Source organism: Octopus bimaculoides, chromosome 24, assembly GCF_046866305.1.
Source record: "Octopus bimaculoides isolate indiv1 chromosome 24, ASM4686630v1, whole genome shotgun sequence".
Lineage (NCBI taxonomy): Eukaryota > Metazoa > Mollusca > Cephalopoda > Octopoda > Octopodidae > Octopus > Octopus bimaculoides.
Window position 1 is genome coordinate 28030876 of NC_142951.1, and position 22066 is coordinate 28052941.

The 22066-nt window shown below is 33.3% G+C and overlaps 1 protein-coding gene across 6 annotated transcripts in view; it reads left to right on the forward strand.

Moving 5' to 3' along the window:
* The window catches only part of LOC106882219 (splicing factor 1), a 55980-nt gene that overhangs the window by 14805 nt on the left and 19109 nt on the right, over positions 1–22066 (forward strand). For all 6 annotated transcript variants that reach the window (XM_089340964.1, XM_089340967.1, XM_089340968.1 and 3 more), the window contains 2 exons: positions 1466–1600; positions 6005–6080. In XM_089340964.1, coding sequence (XP_089197090.1) covers positions 1466–1600; positions 6005–6080 — 211 coding nt within the window. The remainder of the gene's footprint in view (positions 1–1465; positions 1601–6004; positions 6081–22066) is intronic.

Genomic DNA, 22066 nt, shown 5'->3' on the forward strand with positions numbered 1-22066 from the left:
ACCATTTTAAGATTCTCTGTTTCTGGGGGAGCTCTACTATATGACCAAAAGAAAATATCTATCAATGATTTAAAGCAGTGGTTCCCAAACTTTCTCGGGGTCTGCCCCCTTGACACTCAGGCCACATTCCTAGTGCCCCCACCCCAACTAACCATCACAAACATAGACCTCTTTCTGAAGCAAATTCGAAGCAACTGCATTTCACAAATAAAAATTAACCTAATGAACCATTATTTTGTTGCTTTTACATGAATCACTAACCTTGAGAACAAAGCAAGCTTGCACTGTTACAGCAGCAAAACCTTTCAATATTTGTTCAATCACTAGAATCTGTTCAAACACATGCATTACAGGGAGAGAGAAAAAATGAAATAAAAAAACAAAAAACAAACACGAAATTTTTTATTTTTTTTATTTTTTATATATAAAATTGAACCATCTAGGCCCTGTACTTGACATCACCGCTCTATCTTTTACCATTGAAACTTATTATATTCATTCCATAAATTCTTGTTTTATGTCCTAACTAGCCTTTCACACATAATCCTACTATATCATTTTAAAAATAAGCAGCATTTCATTGAAATCTTGGGACTACAAGATAATGCTTGATTCCTTTAAAACAGTGGTTCCCAAACTTTTTCAGGCTGCCACCCCCTTGACACATAGGCCCCATTCCTAGCACCCCCACCCCAACTAACCATCTGAAGCGAATTCAAAGCAACTGTATTTCACAAATAAAGCATAACCTAATGGACCCATCATTTTGTTGTTTTTACATGAATTGCTATCCCATTATTGCCCCACTTTCCTTCAACACCTCCTTGGAATTTTCCACTGCCCCCAAGGGGACAATACCGCCCACTTTGGGAACCACTGGTTTAAAACAATGTGAATAAATAGGCGTTACCTTTGCCAGAGTAATCTGAATGCTACAGGGCTATAGTGTGCTGTGCATAAAAAAGGTGGTGGCGTGGAACTGGTAGCTTCAAAGTATAACAAAAACCTCTGCCAAATCTTCAGAATTTTCGAAACTTGTGCCAACTTCTATCTCTATTCTGGACTTGCACTCCTAAGTCATTCAGGATCCTTATTCACCTTTAACGAGATGTTGCTTAGTTCTGGGTCAGCAATGATCGCGTAGATGTATGGTCAATCAGAAGCATAGCTGTGACTATCACAAACATTTGTATGTAATGTGAGAGTTGAGGGGAAAATGGGTTGCTGTTTCTAGCAGTCTGAGCTATTCGTGTGCAATCTCCCCATTTGCTATGTCGATAGTCTCTCCTTCACATCCTCGCTTGGCAAGTAGTCTTTCCTCCCCCACTTGGGTGGTTGAGTTTTCTTCCCTTTCTGGGTCAATCTGTGTTTCCCTCTTGGGTATACATTTAGTTTGCTAAATACTAAACATTGCTTTTGTTTTTTAGGTCTTGTAATGTTTTCTTATCTTTTGGGTTTGCTGTAGATTGGAATGCTGAGAGGCGGAAACAGAAGAAACGTAGTCGTTGGGGTAATGAAGAAACAGATAAAACCATCATTCCTGGAATGCCAACTGTTATTCCTGCTAACCTTTCTGGTGATCAGGAGAAACAATATTTAGGTAGGTTTGCTTGGAAAAATCTTTTTAAACTTTCATAGAAAACAGTAATAAGGAAAATCCAGGATGTGTGTTTGTATAGGAGTATAGATGTATGCATCTGGGCATGTGTATATATATATATATATATATATATATATATATATATATATATATATATAGATACATAGCTGTGTGTATGGGCATATATATGTATATATAAACATTTGCATGTGTATGTATGAGCATCTGTTTGTGTGTATTTATGTGTGTGTATGTATATATGTATGTATGCACATACACATATACACAAATGTCTAATATACTTTTATAAATGTGTATATAATGCATATATATGAGGGTACATAATATATGTTGGTGAGTGTGTATAATAAAGATTTATGCAAGTGTATATATATTGTGTATTCAAACATGTGAGTAAAATATAGATTTATGTGTGTATATATGTATGCAATAATTCTCATACATAAATTTCTTTATATTTAATGGAGCTATATTTTTTAGTTAGTTGGAATAAATATTGAGGTACTGGTAAGTTGTCTGTCATATGGTGTTGTAGTTGCTTCCCTTTCAGAATTTTGTAAGTATATATATATATATATATATATATATATATATATGTGTGTGTGTGTGTAAATATATATATGTGTATATATATATATGTATATATATATATATATATATATATATATATATATGTATATGTATGTATATACATGCACTGTACATTGTTATTTACAATTTCATTTCTAATGCTACTACTATTTTGAATGGTGTATATTGTGTTAATTTATCTTGCAAAAAAAAAAAAGACAAAACAAAAACGGAGGGTTAAACCAAAATGCTATGTTTTCAGATGTCTTTTTTTTTTTAATTATTATTATTATCATTATTATTATTATTATTTTCTTAAGTTAATAATTTATAAAATGTTTTTTAAATCATTTTGTTTTTTAACAATCTAGCAATATTTTTAGTCCTGCTCAAATCGACTTTATTCAAGTTAATAATATTAAAACTTGTGTTAAAGACTATACGAATATAATTAATTTTCAGGTGATTTTCTTAACAGTAAATTTTAAAATCAGATTTTTCAGCCTTATTCCTTAAGGTAAGATGTAATTGGTGTTGTTTGCAGAGGACTGAAGCTGTTTGCTAGGACTAGGTGATCAATATAGCTTAAATTGTTATTCAGGCCAGTTTGAGGTCCAACTGAGGCTAACTCTAGTTTTTCTTTTATTTAATATGCATACAAATATATATATATATATATATATATATATATATATATATACATACATACATAGATGTATGTATTTTGTTAGATTTTAGAAAAGTAAAATATTTTAAAATCTAAATACACATAGAATGTCTGTAAACATTAAAATGCTTGATTATGATAAGTAGTAATAGATGTGTAGAGGTAGGGCATTTTATTCACAACATTTTAGGCAATTAACTTATTTATTTGCATCAACCACTCCTTGGTGAAGCTAGAATTCGAGCTATTTTTTAAGTGTTTTGAGACTGTTATTCATGATGCATCTTTGATATAGTGTTTAAAGTAATGGATTTAAGTAAACATTGAACATTTTAATTTTTGTCCTAAACTTTAGGATGTATATTTAAAGTAAGCATTTAAAAAGTCTTTTGTTGAGACCTAAACTAGTCGGATCAGTTTTCAAATGGTCTTAGATCACAAGGGAGTTGAAAAATAGTCAACAACCCAGTTGTTATTAGGGGTAAAAATTTTTGAAACTCCTTTATGAAAGCTATTAAGAAAAGTGGATATAAAACAGTGATAGATGTACAAGTTTTGTCATAAGATATTTTGTTTCTGTAGCTTGATACAACTCCAAACTGCAGTTTTCAAAATGAAATACAAGAGCTGCTCGCATACAATATGTTCTTTTTCGATTTCAGTTGGGGACTATGGTCAGTGTGGAGCATTTTCTTAAGGGTTTTAGTTGATTACCTCCACCATCATTCTATATTTTATCTAATTGCTAAGTTTGATCTATAACACATTAACCAGTTTTTAGTCGCACACATATCTATATACACATACACCCCCACCCCTATGGTGGGCTTCTACACAGGTTTTGTCTACCAAATTCCATTTTCCAGTAGTAGAATTCCATTTTCCAGTAGTAGAAGACACTTAACCAAGGTGCCACACAGTAGGATTGAACCCAGAACCATGTGGTTGGGAAGCAAGCTTCATACGACACGGCCATGCCTGTGCCTATGAACTAATGAAAAGTTCTTCCAAAATCATTTAATGCAGGCCCAGTAACTCACTCAGGTTGTCATTTTCCAGTTTTGGTTATAATTGTCAGTAGCTATTTATATTTTAGTTCACCACTTCCCTTCTAATTACGCATGCATTAATATAATGATTAGTACAACTCTTATGAGCGTAGTGTCTGTCAACCCAGGAAGACATATCTCTGTTACCCTCTGTCTATACCCTGCTTACTAGATTTGCTTTTTTTCTTTAGTAGGCACTTTAGTAGCAAATAGGACAGGTTATCATGAAGGGTACCAACCAGTTACTCTAACATTTCTCTGTTGCTACAAATAGTTACCTTTATCCTCTACAATATTCTTCTTATATCATTTCTGTCCCAGGTGAGATTTGTGTGTGTGTGATAACGGGGATGTTAAATGATGATGATGATATATGTGTATATATGTCTTGATGTGTATGTGTATATATGCGTAAGTTTACAAACAGGAGATAGTGCTCAATAAACATAACAGTTTATTTATTCACACAAGGGTGATGATTCACTGCAAATTATTGGGCAGATGCACCAAGTTAGAAACGTAGAAAAGAATCCAAGAAACCTTAATTTCAAACACACACACACACACATTTATCTTCATTATTATTGTTCAAGAAATCAATTGCTTCTTCAGTCATAACCATCATATGAAATAGGGATTCCTCCCATCTCCATTTGACAAGGTTATTTTAGGTCTAACGCCTTCAAATCCTCCTCCACTAAGCAAACTCCCTTGTTCTAGAGTCTTATATGTTGTTGATATGGTTTATCTATTTAGGGTGAAGGCCCATGGCTTAGTGGTTAGGGTATCTGGTTCACAATCGTAAGATCATAGGTTCAGTTCTCAGCGACATGTTTTGTCTTTGAGCAAGACACTTTATTTCACATTGCTCCAGTCCACTCAGCTGGCAAAACTGAGTAGTACCTGTATTTCACAAAGAGCCAGCCTTGTCACACTCTGTGTCACGCTGAATCTCCCTCAGAACTACGTTAAGGGTCCACGTGTCTGTGGAGTGCTCAGCCACTTGTTCTAGAGTCTTATATGTTGTTGATATGGTTTATCTATTTAGGGTGAAGGCCCATGGCTTAGTGGTTAGGGTATCTGGTTCACAATCGTAAGATCATAGGTTCAGTTCTCAGCGACATGTTTTGTCTTTGAGCAAGACACTTTATTTCACATTGCTCCAGTCCACTCAGCTGGCAAAACTGAGTAGTACCTGTATTTCACAAAGAGCCAGCCTTGTCACACTCTGTGTCACGCTGAATCTCCCTCAGAACTACGTTAAGGGTCCACGTGTCTGTGGAGTGCTCAGCCACTTGCACGTTAATTTCACAAGCAGGCTGTTCCACTGATTGGATCATACGTTGTAAGTGAAAGTAATAGGAGGAAACTGAGCTGAAACCTGTCTTACATTGATACCGTTTGAAAAGACTCTTTGTTTCTGCCTCATAACTTAGTGGTTGCAATGAGTAGGTCTCCAAAATAAGACCCCTCTTAATATATACTTGGGTCAGCTAGAAATCCTTTAACCCTTTAGTGTTTAAACCGGCCGTATCCGGCCCAAATGATCTACCTGTTTTATGTTAAAACTGCCCAGATTTGGTATCTCACATCAACCTATAATGTCATTCTAAAAATAGGTGACAGCATCATTGAAACCTTGAGGCTACGAAATAATGCATGATTAGCTTAAAACAATATGGATGAAGAAGTATTAAATTTGCTAGAATAATCTGAATGCTAACGGGTTAAGATGCTCCACTGATGCTACAGTGTAATGACTGAAATTAGTAAAGGACCGTATAGTTAGTTAGTTGCCTATGAAAACTAAGTTAAGATATTAATTGCAAAGTTCACCATGTTTCTCAAGAAATTGGGATTTCTTTTTTTTTTTTTTAATGTATAAGTATCGTAGTGGTGTTGATTAATTGTTTGGTCGTTATGAATTTATCTAAATTTAAAGATTATAGATATCAATTAGTTCAACTGTAGTTGGAAGGGTTTTTTATTTATTTATTTATTTATTTACTTATTTATAAAGCCTCAAACTGGCCTCTAATTGATGTTGTATCTCTTTAATTGATAATACTTGCTGCTATTATAACCACTTCATTCCAGTGCACCTGCAAATCGAGGAGATAAGTCGTAGACTGCGAACAGGAGACCTGGGCATCCCACCTAACCCTGAAGACAGGTTTGATAGCGACCTGCTGCTGCTATTGAGCAGTAGTAACCTTATCATTGTTTTAACTTCTTTTTCAACAGCCAGGCATGCTAAGAGCCAGTGCAAGAAATCTCTTTCTCGCTCTCTCTTTTTTCTCTCAAATTAAAAGTTGGATGCAACATTAAAAGTTATATTTCCAAAAAAATGCACACATCTTCTGTAAAAATGTATCATTTCTTTTGATTTTTTTTTTGTGTTGATTTTTTTTTTAAACTTTAAAATAAACTATCAGTATTCCTTTCTGTATTTAAAGACACACACAAAAAAAAAGGGAGATTTTACCTTTAAGTTCAATAAACCCCTCCCCGATGACATCCAACTTTTTCAGAATTCCAATAATACATTTATTCTATTTTGTTTAAATACTTGTTCATTTTTCAGCTGGTTGTAGTTGGTGTAAATCTTTGGTAAAGTGTAGCTGCTAGGGAATCTGTCTTAGAGATATCACCTGTTTTCTTTCTGGTACCATTTATTTGATCAGTTTACCCCTTCCCCTTCTGTTCTTCTATGCCATTTATCACTGCTACTAAATCTAGTCACTATTTGTCTTCAACTAATATCTTTTATATTATTTATTCTGAGAACAAACTTATTTGTCCTATTTATGTTAAACTCAATTATTTTAATACTTTTCATTATTCAGTGATGTAAAAAAAAATACTGCTAAGATTTTATGCAACTCAGTCGATGGCTCTGGTTTTAGTCATTGCAAATCCTGCTTTTAGAAAAGTCCTAAATCATAAACATCTGTGGTTTTATGTTAATTCTGCTGTTAACATTACAAAAGGTTTACATTAGATTAGTTTTGTTGTCTTGGATAGTTTGTGATGTAATTTTCTTTTACTTCTGACATATTTCTTTACTTTTAACATCTCTAAGTGTTCTCATAACTGCTTGTTTTGCTTTTTCTTTCAAGTTCTCTGATTTCATTAGGCTTTACTCACTTACGGTGCCATTACATTGATCAGGTCTTATATAACAAAACAATTTCGTTATGTTATTCCTTCAGGTGATTTAATCAGATCTTTTTAGAGATTAACTTGTCCCTGCACTTCTGCGTCCTCCAGTCTGACAATAATGTTGATAAATCCTTAAAATAGGTACCCTTATCCTGTGTTCCATGGTTGCCACTTGTGTCCCCTGAGGCTAGAAAAATTATTCTTTCTAATATCATAGCTGCAGCTGGACTATGAGGACAACCACAAAGTTCAATAACATTTGACTGCTAGCTTTTTTTTGCTTGTTTTATTCTCTATGTATTTGTCTAAACTTTTCTGAGTCTTCAAAATGCTCCTAAAAACTCAAGGAACTTATGGAATTCAAAGAGTGTTTCTGTGCATCCTCAGTTGCTGCTCTTGTATTATTTTACACCTGTTGCTCCAAGTGGTTTGATTTTGTGTAGGTTTTGAAAACCTGAATATTTGTAAGAATTTAAAATATTTGGAGCAGCTGGTGTTTTTGTTTCACCCCCCCCCCCCACCCCCCAAGGTCATCACTTATCTGCCAGATATAGAATCAGTGATATTCCAACCTTGATCATCATGTCTTTCATTTAAACATTGCTCTGCCCCCCCCCCCCTCTATCCCTCATTTTTTTTTTTTTATACAGTAGGGGGTAATTTGAGGGAGATTTATTTGGCTGCTATTTCTAGCCATTTGAACAACCTCATGGAGGCTCACTTGTTGTTAGCATAGATGGATGCTATTCACAACACCACCAACTGGAACTGGACCATTCCCACTGTTCTTCAGGCAAGGTACTCGAAAGACAAGTATGATATATTGTAATGCTTGCTGTACCATGGTTGCTGTACCATGCTCCTCTGAGTTGAACGTCAGTCTGTACTTCGGAAAAAAATATTTTCTTTTTTAATGGATCGTAAAATTCCAAATTAGTTGCCTATAGAAATCCTTAATTCTAGCAGGAATAATAACTAAGTCATCATTTTATGTAAAAACATTGATATAGAATTTATCCCTTTTCTCATTCAAGTCTTAATCATCTTTTTTCTTTTTTTAATCCGTGGAAATTCTTTTCAGCTGCACTTCAAGACTTAATAATTCGTATTTGTTTTTTTGTCATAATAAACAAAATTCTTTTTTTTCTAACTTGTCTTGCACTGGCTCTTCAGCACCTTCAAAATAATTCTTTAAAAAATTTTTAATTATTATAATATACATATATATATCTTTAATTATAATATTAATTATTATTATTAATAATAATGTCATTATATGATCTTTTTTGCTTTTTTTTTTTTTTTTGTCTGTTTGGGGGTTATATTTTCTTTTTTCCATTCTTAAAACAAATGAAACGAAATTTTAAGAATAAGAACAATGAAAATTACTTCCCCTGGTCTTGCTTCTCAGAGTAATTTTTGTTATTTTGTTTTAGTTAAAAAAAAAAATTTTTTTTTTCTTCTTACATTACTATTTTAATCTGTTCAACCAAAATAGTTTAATTAATGTAATTGAAAAAAAAAAAAAAACGAACAAAAAAAACTAATACATTCTTAGTTTAATATACTGTAAAAGTAAAAATGCAATTTTGTTATTGTTCTTAACTTTTGTAGGTACATATATATATGTATATAGGTATAAGTTTATATACATGTATATATAAATGTGTGTATGTGTATCTATGTGTGTATATATCTATATATGTGTATATATGTATGTATATATTTGTATGTATGTATGTACGTATATATAGATATGTGTATCTATGTGTGTATATATATCTATATATGTGTATATATGTATGTATATATTTGTATGTATGTATGTACGTATATATAGATATGTGTGTGTGTGTATATATAATATGCAAATATGGAAAAAGTTTGGTCTCTGACCACATGGTCTTAAGTTCAGTCCCACTGTGTGGTACCTTGGGCAAGTGTTTACTATAGCCTCGGGCCATCCAAAATCTTGAGTGGATTTGGTAGGTGGAAACTGGAAGAAGCCTGTCATATAAGTATCTATATGTGTGTGTGTGTTATTCTTGCCTTGATTTCATGTGATAGTTGTAAATGAATGTCTCTCTCTCTCATGCAAGCAGTGGTCTTCATTTCCAATCTTCCATGAAAACATGTCTGGTCATGGAGGAATATTAGCTTATTTGGAAAGAGGTGAGGGTTGACAACGGGAACGGTATCAGGCTGTAGAAAATCTGCCTCAACAAATTATGCCCGACCCATTCAAGCATGGAAAAAGTGAACATTAAATGATGATGATGATGACATGTATGTAGTATGTATATGTATGTAAAAAACACCTTTTGAGCGAGGCCATTGCCAGTACCGTGTGACTGGCCCTCGTGCCGGTGGCACGTAAAAGCACCCACTACACTCTCTGAGTGGTTGGCGTTAGGAAGGGCATCCAGCTGTAGAAATTCTGCCAGATCAGATTGGAGCCTGGTGCAGCCTTCTGGTTTCAACAGTCCTCAGTCAAATCGTCCAACCCATGCTAGCATGGAAAGCGGATGTTAAACGATGATGATGATGATGATGATATATATATGTGTGTGTGTGTGTGTATATATGTGTGTATGTATGAATGTGTGTGTATCATCATTTTGTATGTGTGTATGTATATCTATATATGTATAAACTCTGTCCTAACCATTTATGTCATTCCTTTCTCAAATGCACCACCCCATTAAAATTATTTTTTTTCCTGGTATTTTAAAAATAATAAAAAATTATTTATTAAATATTTTTATACTCATTAAACATTTTCTTTATATTGTACATGAGAATATTAATTTTTAAAAATTATTATTTCAACCTTTTTTTTTCATTAGCTTTTCAGATAAATGTTTAATATATATATATATATATATATATATATATATATATATATATATATATATATATATATGCGTGTGTATAATATAAGGCCAATGGATATGGTCAAGGTAGTAAGGTGTTTAACTAGATGCTTCACTGTATCTAGTTTGGTTTGTCATTGTTCTGATTTCAAATAGTTTTTGGGTCAATTTCATATTTCTTCTTCCTTAAGGGCATCAATAATATACCGTGACAACTTTGACTCTACTACTATTTATAACCTTACAAATATCATTATGTAATCTGATTAAAATGTATCCATGTAGCTTCGATAATGCTGGTTTAGACGGTTCCCTTCATATTCTGATTTTCATTTCCTGCTTTTTGCAGACTTCTGACAGAAGTCAGCAATGCTATTTGAACTTGCAGCTGAATATTTGAACCACAAATAAGCTTTGAACATTTCTTTTTACTCTGTCTGCTCTGCTCTGCAAAGCAGCTGGTGGTATCAAACCGTACTGGTTTTGTGATTACAGTTGAGATAAGTGGTGTGTGATATGGTGCTCAAGGCTAGAGAAAGAAAATACCTCTGCAGCTATTAAGTAATGTCCCAACAATATCCAGCTACCTTCTCATAGCCTGACCTTGCTCTCTTGAAATGAGGGGTGTTCTAGCATCCTTTTGGGGTCGATAAATTAAATACTAATTATGCACTGGGGTCGATGTAATTGACTTAATCCCTTTGTCCTTGTTTGTCCCTTCTATGTTTAGCCCCTTGTGGGCAATAAAGAAATAAGAGTCAGTACTCCTGTATAATTTTAACAAGTTTGTATTTGACTGACTAAGCAGTATTTAGCGGATGTGGCATATAGTTTGAACTAAGCGGAAAATTAGTATGAGTATAGATTAACCAGGCTCTGTTATCTAATGTGGGGTCTTTACATGAAAGCTTGATTGTCATATACTCCTTCAAGGAAGAATATAGTTTTTTTTTTATCCCCCCCCCCCCACTATAAAGATGAAACGATCAGGGATGTGGCATTACATTTATTTACTTGGTAGACTGAAAGACAAAGAATTCTTTTTTTTTTTTTTCAATATCAGTAACCCTTCACCCTCATCACTGAAATAACTTGTCCTGCTACACTTGTCATTTAGTCAGTACCAGTAATATACAGTGATGAATTTGATCCTATAGCTATCTTGCAAATATCTTATGTGATCCACTTAAAATGCAGCCGTATAGTTTTATCAATCTAATATTGGATTAGACAGTTCCCTTCAGATCCTGCTTTTCATTTCCCATTTTCAATGAAGTGCTAATGAAAGTGTAGAAAGATGATGAGCAAAAGTACCAGACTGTAAATTGTTCGAATTTAGATCATTGTTACATTTAAAGGATGGTTAACTAATGAATAATTTTTTTGTTCATCTCAGATTTTTCATGTAAGAGCTTGTTTTCTTGGACCGCCCCAAAGTTGTTTAAGATAGCAGTTTTTATTCATGTAGAGCATTTGACAGATCAATAAGTGTGCGTTTGTGGTATTCATCTGTGCAGCATGTTCTCTAACATGGTCTATCCAAATATTTGATTTGTATTAAGTGATCACTCACCTTGGATGTTTCTCTATTATACATTAGGGGTGTACTGATCATATTGTAATTCATGTATTGCTCATTCAGCTGTGTCTAATGTATATTACAAAGTAAGTTCATTTCTAGATCATGTACTGTTAGTATTTTACCAAATCCTATTTCCACATAAGATTTTTTTTGATTTCATGCGATTCCTTTCTATTCAAATGTCTTCCTGTTATGAGTAAAGGAGAAGCAAGATATGTTCTTAGATTTGAAAGAAGCCTCTAGCTAGCCATGATTCTGTTCGTCAGTAAGTTTATTGAGTAAGCAAAGAGCAGTACTATTATGCTGTCTCTTTGTATTGTCTTTTTGGCCTCTGTTCTTCAAGAGAGATTGGTGTATCATACTTTGCATTTGCCAGTTCTTGGGCCGTTATTCTAACCATAATGCTTCAATCATCTGTGTGGTGATTATGAAGGTCACAGTATTGGAATAGGTTTGAATGCCATGAGGAAATATGTGGTTCTAACATTACTTCTCAGAGAGCCTCTATGTGAATGTTCAACCTGTTAGAAATAGCAACCAAATCACTCAATTCACACCCCCACCATTTTAGAAAAGGATATGTTGATGTCATCCTGGGTTCCTCACACATAGGAAAGAGACAGGAGGTTCACAACTGGAATGCTTTTGGTCATTAGTCTACTTAACCAGGTGGAATCTGGTGCTAAACAACATAACAATTACATAAAGCTATTTTAGTGAACTTTGACTTTATTTCCAGCTATAAGGCTATTATGGTTTTCCTTGAACTCTGGTGGGTTTCAGCAAATGGTGATTGTGTATGAGTGCCTATTTATATGATGATAAAATTGCAGAGACCTTCTGCTGGTTTAGCCACACTTGCTATGAAGTTCCTATAGTTATCTCTGGATCATATTCTGTTTGTAAATTGTTTCTCCATAACAAGCTCCATATCTCACTTTGATATTGCAGTTATAGGTGTCATGTACAGAGCAAGTTATCGTGAGATGACATTTTGAAATATATATATATAAAAATAATAATAAAAAGGGGGAGAGAGATGGGGGAGAGACTGATTTGACTGTAGTTGGGATGTTCTTCTTGTGACATTCTATTTGTTACCTGTAATGAATAAACATGTGTTTGTCTTATTTTCCTCACTATCGCTTGTGTGTGTATAGAGTTATTAGATTGATGAATAAATAAATAAATAAATAAAATTTTAAAAAAAGGATTTAGAGATGATTGATTCAAAATAATGTATTGTTCGAAATAGAAGGATTACTGTCTGTTTCAATGGCTTGTGGCCATATGTAGTTTTTCTATTGGAATACAGCTTTCCTTTCATCATTTTCTGCCTGTGTCAAGTGCAAATCCATCTGTTGGTTGTTTGTTTGATGTGAAACTTTTACTTACAGAACAATAGAACTCGAATAAAATATATGGGTATGAATGTGTCGAGTATATATATATACTCATAAACATTCCTTTGTTTTTAAATAATGGGAAAAAAGTCTTTATTTTTTAATACAAGTCTTTTGATACATATGTAAGCTTAAATGTTTTCATGGGTACATCTTTAGTTTGATTAAACCGTGAAGTTTATGGTGGTGAGTTTGTTAAAAGAACTGGTTTGTTAGTTCATGTAATCAAGATATTGCTAGATGAAGGTTAAATTAGAAAGAATAGGATAGAAGTTTCTATTACAAAGTGTAATGGTGTAATTTTTTATTTTGTATCAAGAATATCTTAACAGAATGAAGATCCTAAGCCCATGGTACCATGTAAAAAGCATTAGTGTGGGTGCTGGTGCCATGTGAAAAGCACCCAGGACACTCTGTAAAGTGGCTGGCATCAGGACAGGCATTCAGCTATAGAAACCAAGCCTAAATGGACTGTGGAACCTGGTGTGGTATTGAGCAGAATATTTGCTATAACGATATTTCTGCTTCAGCAACTCCACACTGAATCTGTTTGAAATGTAATGGAAAATGTGTCAGTTTCAAAATAGTGATGTCCAGGTCAAAAAAGCAAAGTTTGAAGGGAATAGTCGTGATTTCTTTTGATTTCCAGATAGAAACAAATTGGAAATAACACTTACCAAAGACAAGAAAGATAAAAATTAAAATTTTGTTACGTAGTGTAACTGGTGATTTTTCAAATGCATTGTTTCACCAGATATGTTGTACACAATTAGTGAGGTTTATTTCACATTGTGTTGGGGGAAAACAAGAAAATCCCTTAGGTTTCACTGTTATACTTATTTACTTGTTTATTTAATTGACTTCTATTTTTGAACACGTTTTGAATTCCTTTGGGGGTGAACTTCTAATATATTGACATGTTAGGAAAACAAAGTGGCAATGTAGAATCATATTACAGCAGTTTTCATGTAAGGCTAGATGTTATATATTTAACTTGAAGGGTAAAAGTTACAGTCAGCAGCTATTTGAACTTTCTTGTGATTATATTTCTAAAGAGTAGTCAGCTGCCTTTGTCATCATCATCATCATCAGTCATTTAATGTTCACTTTTCTGTGCTTGCATGAGTTGGTTGGATGAAGTTTATTTGAGGCAGATTTTCTCTGGCTGGATGTCCTTCCTGTTGCCAAGCAAGGTGATATTTCCCCCATTCTTGCAGAATATTGGAAATGAATGATGCTACTTGTTTGACAGGGACACACATTTACAACTATCATATGATGTCAGAGGAGGTGCAATGGCCCAGTGGTTAGGGCAGCGAACTCGCAGTCATAGGATCGTGGTTTCGATTCCCAGACCGGGCGTTGTGAGTGTTTATTGAGCAAAAACACCTAAAGCTCCACGAAGCTCCGGCAGGGGATGGTGGCGAACCCTGCTGTACTCTTTCACCACAACTTTCTCTCACTCTTACTTCCTGTTTCTGTTGTGCCTGTATTTCAAAGGGTCAGCCTTGTCACACTGTGTCAGGCTGAATATCCCCGAGAACTATGTTAAGGGTACACATGTCTGTGGAATGCTCAGCCACTTGCACGTTAATTTCACGAGCAGGCTGTTCCGTTGATCGGATCAACTGGAACCCTCGACGGAGTGCCGACAACAATGATGTCAGAACACACACACACACTCTATCTCTCTCTCTCTTTCTCTCTCTCTCTCTCTCTCTCTCTCTGTATATACACACACACAAACAATGGGTTTCTCTCAAGTTTTCATTTATTAAATCCGTTCACAAGGCTTTGGTTGGCCCAGGGCTACAGTAGAAGACACTTCCCCAGGTTGCCATGCAGTGGGACTGAATCCAGAACTTTGTGATTGGGAAGCAAGCTTCTTAACACCCAGCCATACCTGTGCTTCTGTGGTTAATTAACTTTCAATATAATAATTGGTTTAAACCAATTGGGGTGTATATTGTCATTGTTTTGCATCCACTTTTCCATGCTAGCATGAGTTGGCTGAGATTTCTTTAGGCAGTCTTCTTTAGTTGGACAACTTTCTTGATGCCAATTTTTGTCTTCAAGTAACATGCTCTCTGCATTCAAGTCCCATGTCTCACTACCATGTAACATTGCTGTTTACATATAAGCATCATACAGTCTGCCTTTGACTTGGGGAGAGAGAGAGTCCTTTTTGTTAACAACAGCACTAATAGCTCTCTGAATAGTTTCTGCTGCCTATTTTTATTCTGGCAACTACACTTGTAGAACATCCTCCTCCACTATTAATTAGGTAATCTATCTATCTAATTCTAACTATCTACTATATCTCTAGGAAGCCTCCAGGGCATTTGAATAAAATGTATTTCCCATGCGGCCTTAAAGTTTATTGCTTCAGCATATCTACATACAAACACTATTTCCTCCATTAATTTACCTATAAATTTCTGCCTATATCTCTCCCTCATACCGAACAGGGCCATTTATCTGATGGGGGTAGAATCCTGTCTTTTCCTGCTTATTAGAACTTGGATCTTTAAGTTACTTTTAAAGCCCTTTGATTTCAGGTTTTGCTTCCACACCAGGAATTTTTTTTTCTGATTCTACTATAGATTCTGCTATAAGAATAAGATCGTCAACACATAATAGTTCTGAAGGGCAGTCAGTCTTAAATTCCTCAGTTATAGCTTGTGAGATTTGGTAGAAACTATAGGAAGCCTATTGTATGTGTGTGTATTTGTGTGAATGGTGATATCCCATGGGTTCATTTGAGTAAAATGGTGATATGATATTTACATTTCTTATGACTTGTTGCTATGTGCTTTTGGAGACCTGTGAAGAACAAAATCCCTTATTTGTAAAACAGGTAACATTGGCAACAGGAAGAGCTCCTGGCTATAAAATCCTACCTTAAATACATCTCTGTCTCACTCATGCTAGCATGGAGAAACAAACATGAAAGAAATAGATGAATATATGTATATATATATATATATATATATATATATTAGCTCTGTTGTGTTCGAGGTTGCTACCCATCTTTATTTGAGCATGAATGTCTTGACAAGTTACTAAAAATTGGAGATCTGTACATATAGCAAAATGCCCTAATTTCCATTAAGTAGACATTTGATTCATTAAAATGTTAAATATTATACATAGAAGAAAAAAACATAGTTATATTGTTTTAATAGCAACAATTTAATTAAGAGAATTAATAACTTCTTTTATGTCTGTAATTATCGCGTGCTATTTCAGTTAAGAACCAAAATTAGCCCATCTAGTAAAGAGCTATAGCATCACACATTGCCTGTATAGAACTAAAATTTCAGCTGGAACCTGTTTTTCCCATCAACTGTTATAAAAATTTTAGTCATTTTTCTGTGTAAAGTAATAGCCCAAGAATGATTAATTTTATACAAATTAGTTATAAAAATAAAGTTTTCCTACTTCATTTTAGTCTGTTTTAATAGGTATTGTTCAACTTATTTTTGTGCTGAAATTCAAAACCCATTTTTATGTAAAATAAACAAAACTGTTGGTTTTAAGATTATATTATGAAAGCATTATGTAGATGCCTTTAAAAAGGGACTTCAAACGATGGGAGTGGGTGTGTTCCAGTTTGGCTCAGTTTACAACTGTTTCATTTTAGCAGTGTAAATTCCTAAATTTGAGATTTTATAGCTGTTTATTTCCTTGCTCAAAGCTTAGTACCTATATCCCTTTTCAACTTAAGTATTTCATTATTGAAATCAAGGCTAATTTTAATGGATATGATCTAAATAATACTTGTGCTGCAATATGATACAGAATACATCTTTCACATTCATTGAAGAAAAAAATTAATTAATTAAAACCCTCTTTGCTTTAACCCTTTTGTTACCATTATTTCTTTCGAAACACACTGCCTTTGTTTCAATTGATTCTGAAAATAAAAGAATTTAATACAATAACTTTCTTAATATTAAATTATAAAATTTTGAAGGGAAGTTTTAACTTATATATTACATCACTTCAAAGTGGAAATTTGTATCAGAGAACTATGGTGGTCTCTGGTAGTTTGGTGTCAAAAGGGTTGAGAGACTGTATCATGAAAACATATTTACTGATAACTTTAGACTTAACTTCTAATAATTAGGAAAAGCATTAAAATTTTTTTTTATTTTTCAGTCAGTTCACAGCTATTATGAAGGTTCGTAACTTACTGTTGTAGGAACTCATAGGATATTTTTCCAGCTTAATATCTAAACTTCAGTTTTTTTTTTTTACTATTTTGTATATATAATCACTGAAGCAAGCGTTTGTAATTAATAACTAATAATTTATTCTCAATTTACTATTGAATTAATAATGCTCACCTGGAAACTAATGATCCATAGGACTGTTTGTTACACAAATTTAACCACCAGTAATTTGTTTAAATCAAATTGTGTTGTAAAAAAATTTCATTCAAAATTTTGCAGAAAATGTTATAAATCATATTATGTGTATTGTATTGGTGCTGTTGGTACATATTTTACGTATGGTCCATTGTAAAACAAATGAAAATTTAAGGCAGGGATGTTATTTTTATAAACTCATTAATATGATGAGATTTTATTAGCCTTTTAACCTTTACAGAATTCAGAAATTCCCTAATGGAAAATTCATAATGTTGGTTTATATTCGAGTTCTTGGTACTTGTTTGAATTTATATTTATGGGTGAAAGTGAAAATAGAGTAACTTAATTGATTTATGAACTTGTAACATCCCATTGAAAATTTTCCAAGTCAAAAACCCATGAAGGATAGCATGGATTAGTTTTCTCCCCTAAATTTCCTTACTACTTTAAAAATGAATGTATACAAAGTTTAGTACAATTCTTGTGATGGTGTGTGTTTCATTGATGGCTAATGCAGTACTGCCAAACAGGAAGTTAAGAGATAATAAAAGTTATTTTACCAAAGTACAATATTAACCCCTGTCATTGTGTTTCTGTTAAATTTCACTCAGTTTCAATCAATTTTGAAAATATTGAATTCAAGTAATTTAGTTATTAAGCTGTTGTTTGGAACATAAATTAACGTGAGATTTTGATGGAAGGTTTCAGTTATGGTCATTTTAAACAAGAGATTTGCATCATAGAATCACGAGTGGTCTCAGGTGGGTTAGGATCAAAAGGGTTAATGCTACATTTTTATTAAATATTTTGTTTTCATTATGTTTCTTTTTAATCACTATTGAGATGTATTGTTAAGCATTTAAAACTGAACTGATATCTTATTTTTTTTTTTTTGCATGTATTTGATTTATAAAACATTTAAAATTATTTTTCATCTTCTCAGAAGTGTACATTCTATTACATATTGCCTCACGAATGAATCTGTTTACTAGTGTTTGTGTTCTTTATTCTTTCATATTCCTTTCATGGTTTCCATTAAAAAGTTTTAAATGCACAAATGAGAGATGACGAGATGATGATTATTGGGCTAAGTTGTAACTGGAGCTAATTTAATAATTATGAATATTTTTTAAATATATGACCCACTGCAAACTATGCTATCACCAGGATTTGAATCTTGGTCGATAGAATACCAGTTCATATGCTCTAACTATAGAAAAACAAAAATATGTAACATATGACAAACATAAGCATAATCCTTTAATATATGGATTATCCTGTCACATGTAATGCTTACTCACATTGTTTTGAATTAATCACACATTATCTTGGAGATTTCAATGTGATTGTTTATTTCTAGAATGACATTATAGGTAGGTATGAAAGGTTGGTTCGGGTCAGTTTGAACATAAAACAAGTAGAATATTTGGGCTGGATGTGACCATTTTAAATGCTAATAGGTTAAGCATGCTTGCTATATAAATAAAATCCATTGTCATCATAAATTTATAATATACATGGGAGAACAGTATTTGGATTACAGTAGGATAGGTGTCCACTCCGCTAGGCAATGAATCTTTCCTTGTTGGTTATGGTTGTTTTGTCAGAAATGAGTTTGGTTCAAGTGATTAATCTCCTTTCTGTGCCACAGACTGATTCAAAATGAAAAGTTATTAAGAACATTGTTACTTGTGCAACACGTTGGGCCCAGCAAGGTATGATGCAATTGAGAACAAAACTTGGAAGTGCATCATGACCAGCAGGGTGAAACAGCGTCTGGTAGTTCTGGTCAATACAGTGATTACTTGTGCAGCAGATGCATTACTGCTATCAATGACAGGTTGTTGTTTATTAATGAATTCATCTGTTTCTTGAAAAATACATTCTACCTGATGTATTTATTGGTGCATCTGGTCACTAAAAACTCAAGCAGCAGCTGAAGCACCATTATCAGAACTGTAAACAATGGAATCATGCTCGTATGTTTCTTCAGCTCTGCATTTTGAATAAAGCTTTCCAAGATTTATTGTTTGCACTCAGAAATTAGGTGGCTGATAACACTTTTGATACCAACCCAAAAACTGCTCTTGGTTCTATGATACAAATTTCCTGTTTTAAAGCAATCTGAACTTAGACTCGACTTTAAATTTCATGTTAAGTCCAGTTTCAAGCACCAGGTAAAATAAGGGCAGAATTATTTTACTAAAATCTTCATTATCTTAAAAATGAATTGAAACAAAGGCAGTAATATGTATTCAGCAGTAATATGGTATCAAAGGTGTTAGAGGGAAGTGGTGGTAATTTTTCTTTTTCGTAATTGTATGAATTCCCATGTATAGAACACAAATATGCAAAGATTTTCTGAAAATTTCCCAAAATAAAAAAAAGTTACAAGGGGTTATACGGAGTGCCTAAAGCAGAATTCTGTTAATTTTTCTAGCTGGTTGAGTGTCCAAATAGTGGTCATTTGTATTTAAATGTCTGAGGTTTGAAGTCAAAACCAGTTATTCCTAAAACTTCATTTTGTTAAGGTTATTGTTGCAGATATTCTATAGAAATTATAGTCAGCACTGATTTTCGCTACGTTTCGTATCAAGATGTCAGATATAAACAATGAGATTGAAGACAAAAATGGGTAATGAGTGTATATGCCGTATTTCGGAGTGTTATACCCCTTCATCAACACCCATCTAACCCATTCTCACCTCCGAGCACATTGGTTATATAGTCACCGCATACAACAGTGTTAAGTTAATGAATACACCAATGTTATGAGATATTGATTATGATATTTAGTTTTACATATGTACACTTAATTATTAGCTGCTAAAGTAATTAGCGTTGATAAGATGCACTAAGTGTGTACCTACAAATTAAAATTCCTAAAACTGGCCCACGTCTACATGTATGTGTGGTGGAAATGCATTGAGAAATATAATTCATCTAGGTTAGGTTAGTTCTCTGGCGTCTTTCACTCTATTATTCACAGAAATAATTTTAAATGGCCACTGATAAACCAAATATTGATATGGTTTATGTTAGCACACTTATGTTATACACGCACACTTTCTACACCACTTACAGCTATATACACAAACATACACTATGTACGTATATGTATGTATATAGTGTGTAGGTGTGTATATACCTAACAATGACCAAGCAACTTTCAACTCTCTCTTGTGTTTATTTATTGACCTAAATCAGTTCTTTTAACATACATCTGTGCTTTTCAATAGGGAAAGAAACAGCTGGGAGTGAGAATTGGAGAATTAGCGGAGCTTTTATGAAGGAACTAAAAGTAGGACAAGTATTGTTCTGTACAAGGAGTTTTGGGTTCTCATGTATGCCCTTTAATGGTTGATTTTCAATCCCTTTAACATCATCCTTTGACTAGCCCTCTACCCCCAAATTTTAGCTCTTGTTCCTGTAGTAAGAATTTTAGTTAATTCAGGAGCTGTAGAATAAAGTATAGATTACGGTATCAGGCGAGTAATGATTGGAAGGGAGTTACTTCTGCTGTTGACATAATAACTCTCTAAGAAGGGATAGAATAGGGGTTCTCAACCAGGGTCCATGTAAAATTTTGTTGTTAAAAATTTATCTGTAATAAATTGGTTATATTTCTACAATACATAAAATATTTAAACTTTTTTTTTTTAAAGAAGTTGTTCCTAATATTTAATCATAAAAGTATAATAGGATTTTCTAAACTTCGAAAGACTATAAGGGGTCCCGTAGAGTAAAATAGGAATCAAGGAGGTCCTTAGGCACAAAGTGGTTGAGAACCACTGATGCAGGATGTACTTTACTTGGAAAGGCATGAGTTGAGTACGGCCAGATTGAATGTGAAGTATGAGATCAAGGAGAGTTTTGGTTGAGACTGAGCTCGATAAATGACTGGTCAATATATAGAAGAGAGGGGAGGGTGATTTCATTTGCCATATGGATCATGATGAAACGCTTAGAAATGAGAATGGATGCTAGCCAAGGATACTCTGGTATGTCTCAGGATGAGACAATCCACAGTTGAAGTGCTTGGTGACATAGCTGTTACAAAAACCTCTATTTTCTCACAGTAAGAAAATTGATGAACATAAATTTAAGGATTTTATTTTAAATGTTACTTTAGTTAATATTTCTTTTGTGGTGACTGAACACTTTTATTTATGTATTTTTTTTTTTTTTCAAGGTTAATTTTGAGTTACGACTAATTTGTTTATAACAATGGTTTTGTTCATTAGTGGCGTTGTGAACCTAATTTCTTTCGTCTCCTTGTAGTTGAAAAACAGCATTTTACTGTTTTCAATGTTTATTAATTGCAACTGTACTTGATTAAAAACATTACTTGTTGTAGCTTCTGAAAATATTTCAGTGCAGATAAAGCAATGAATTAGCAAACAAAAAATGTTATAAAGATATAAATACACAGTAAACGCGTAACTTATAAGGACTGCTAAGTAGTATTGAATGTAGATGTGTACTTTATTTACAGAAAAACCCCTCAAAAAACAAAAAAAAGCTTAGAAGCATAAAAGATATTATAACATCCAGTACTGCATTCTTTGGCTTTCTGGGTGTTGCCAAATATTTTCATTCTATTTCTGTATTTTTATTTTAGTAGCTAGTTAGTACCTAGTAGTGAGCTAACACAATGTTCAATATTTATGATGTTGAAATATAAATATACTGAAGATAATTATAAGGTGATCATGCATCACTTTATATATATATATATATATATATATATACCGGAGTAAGCACTT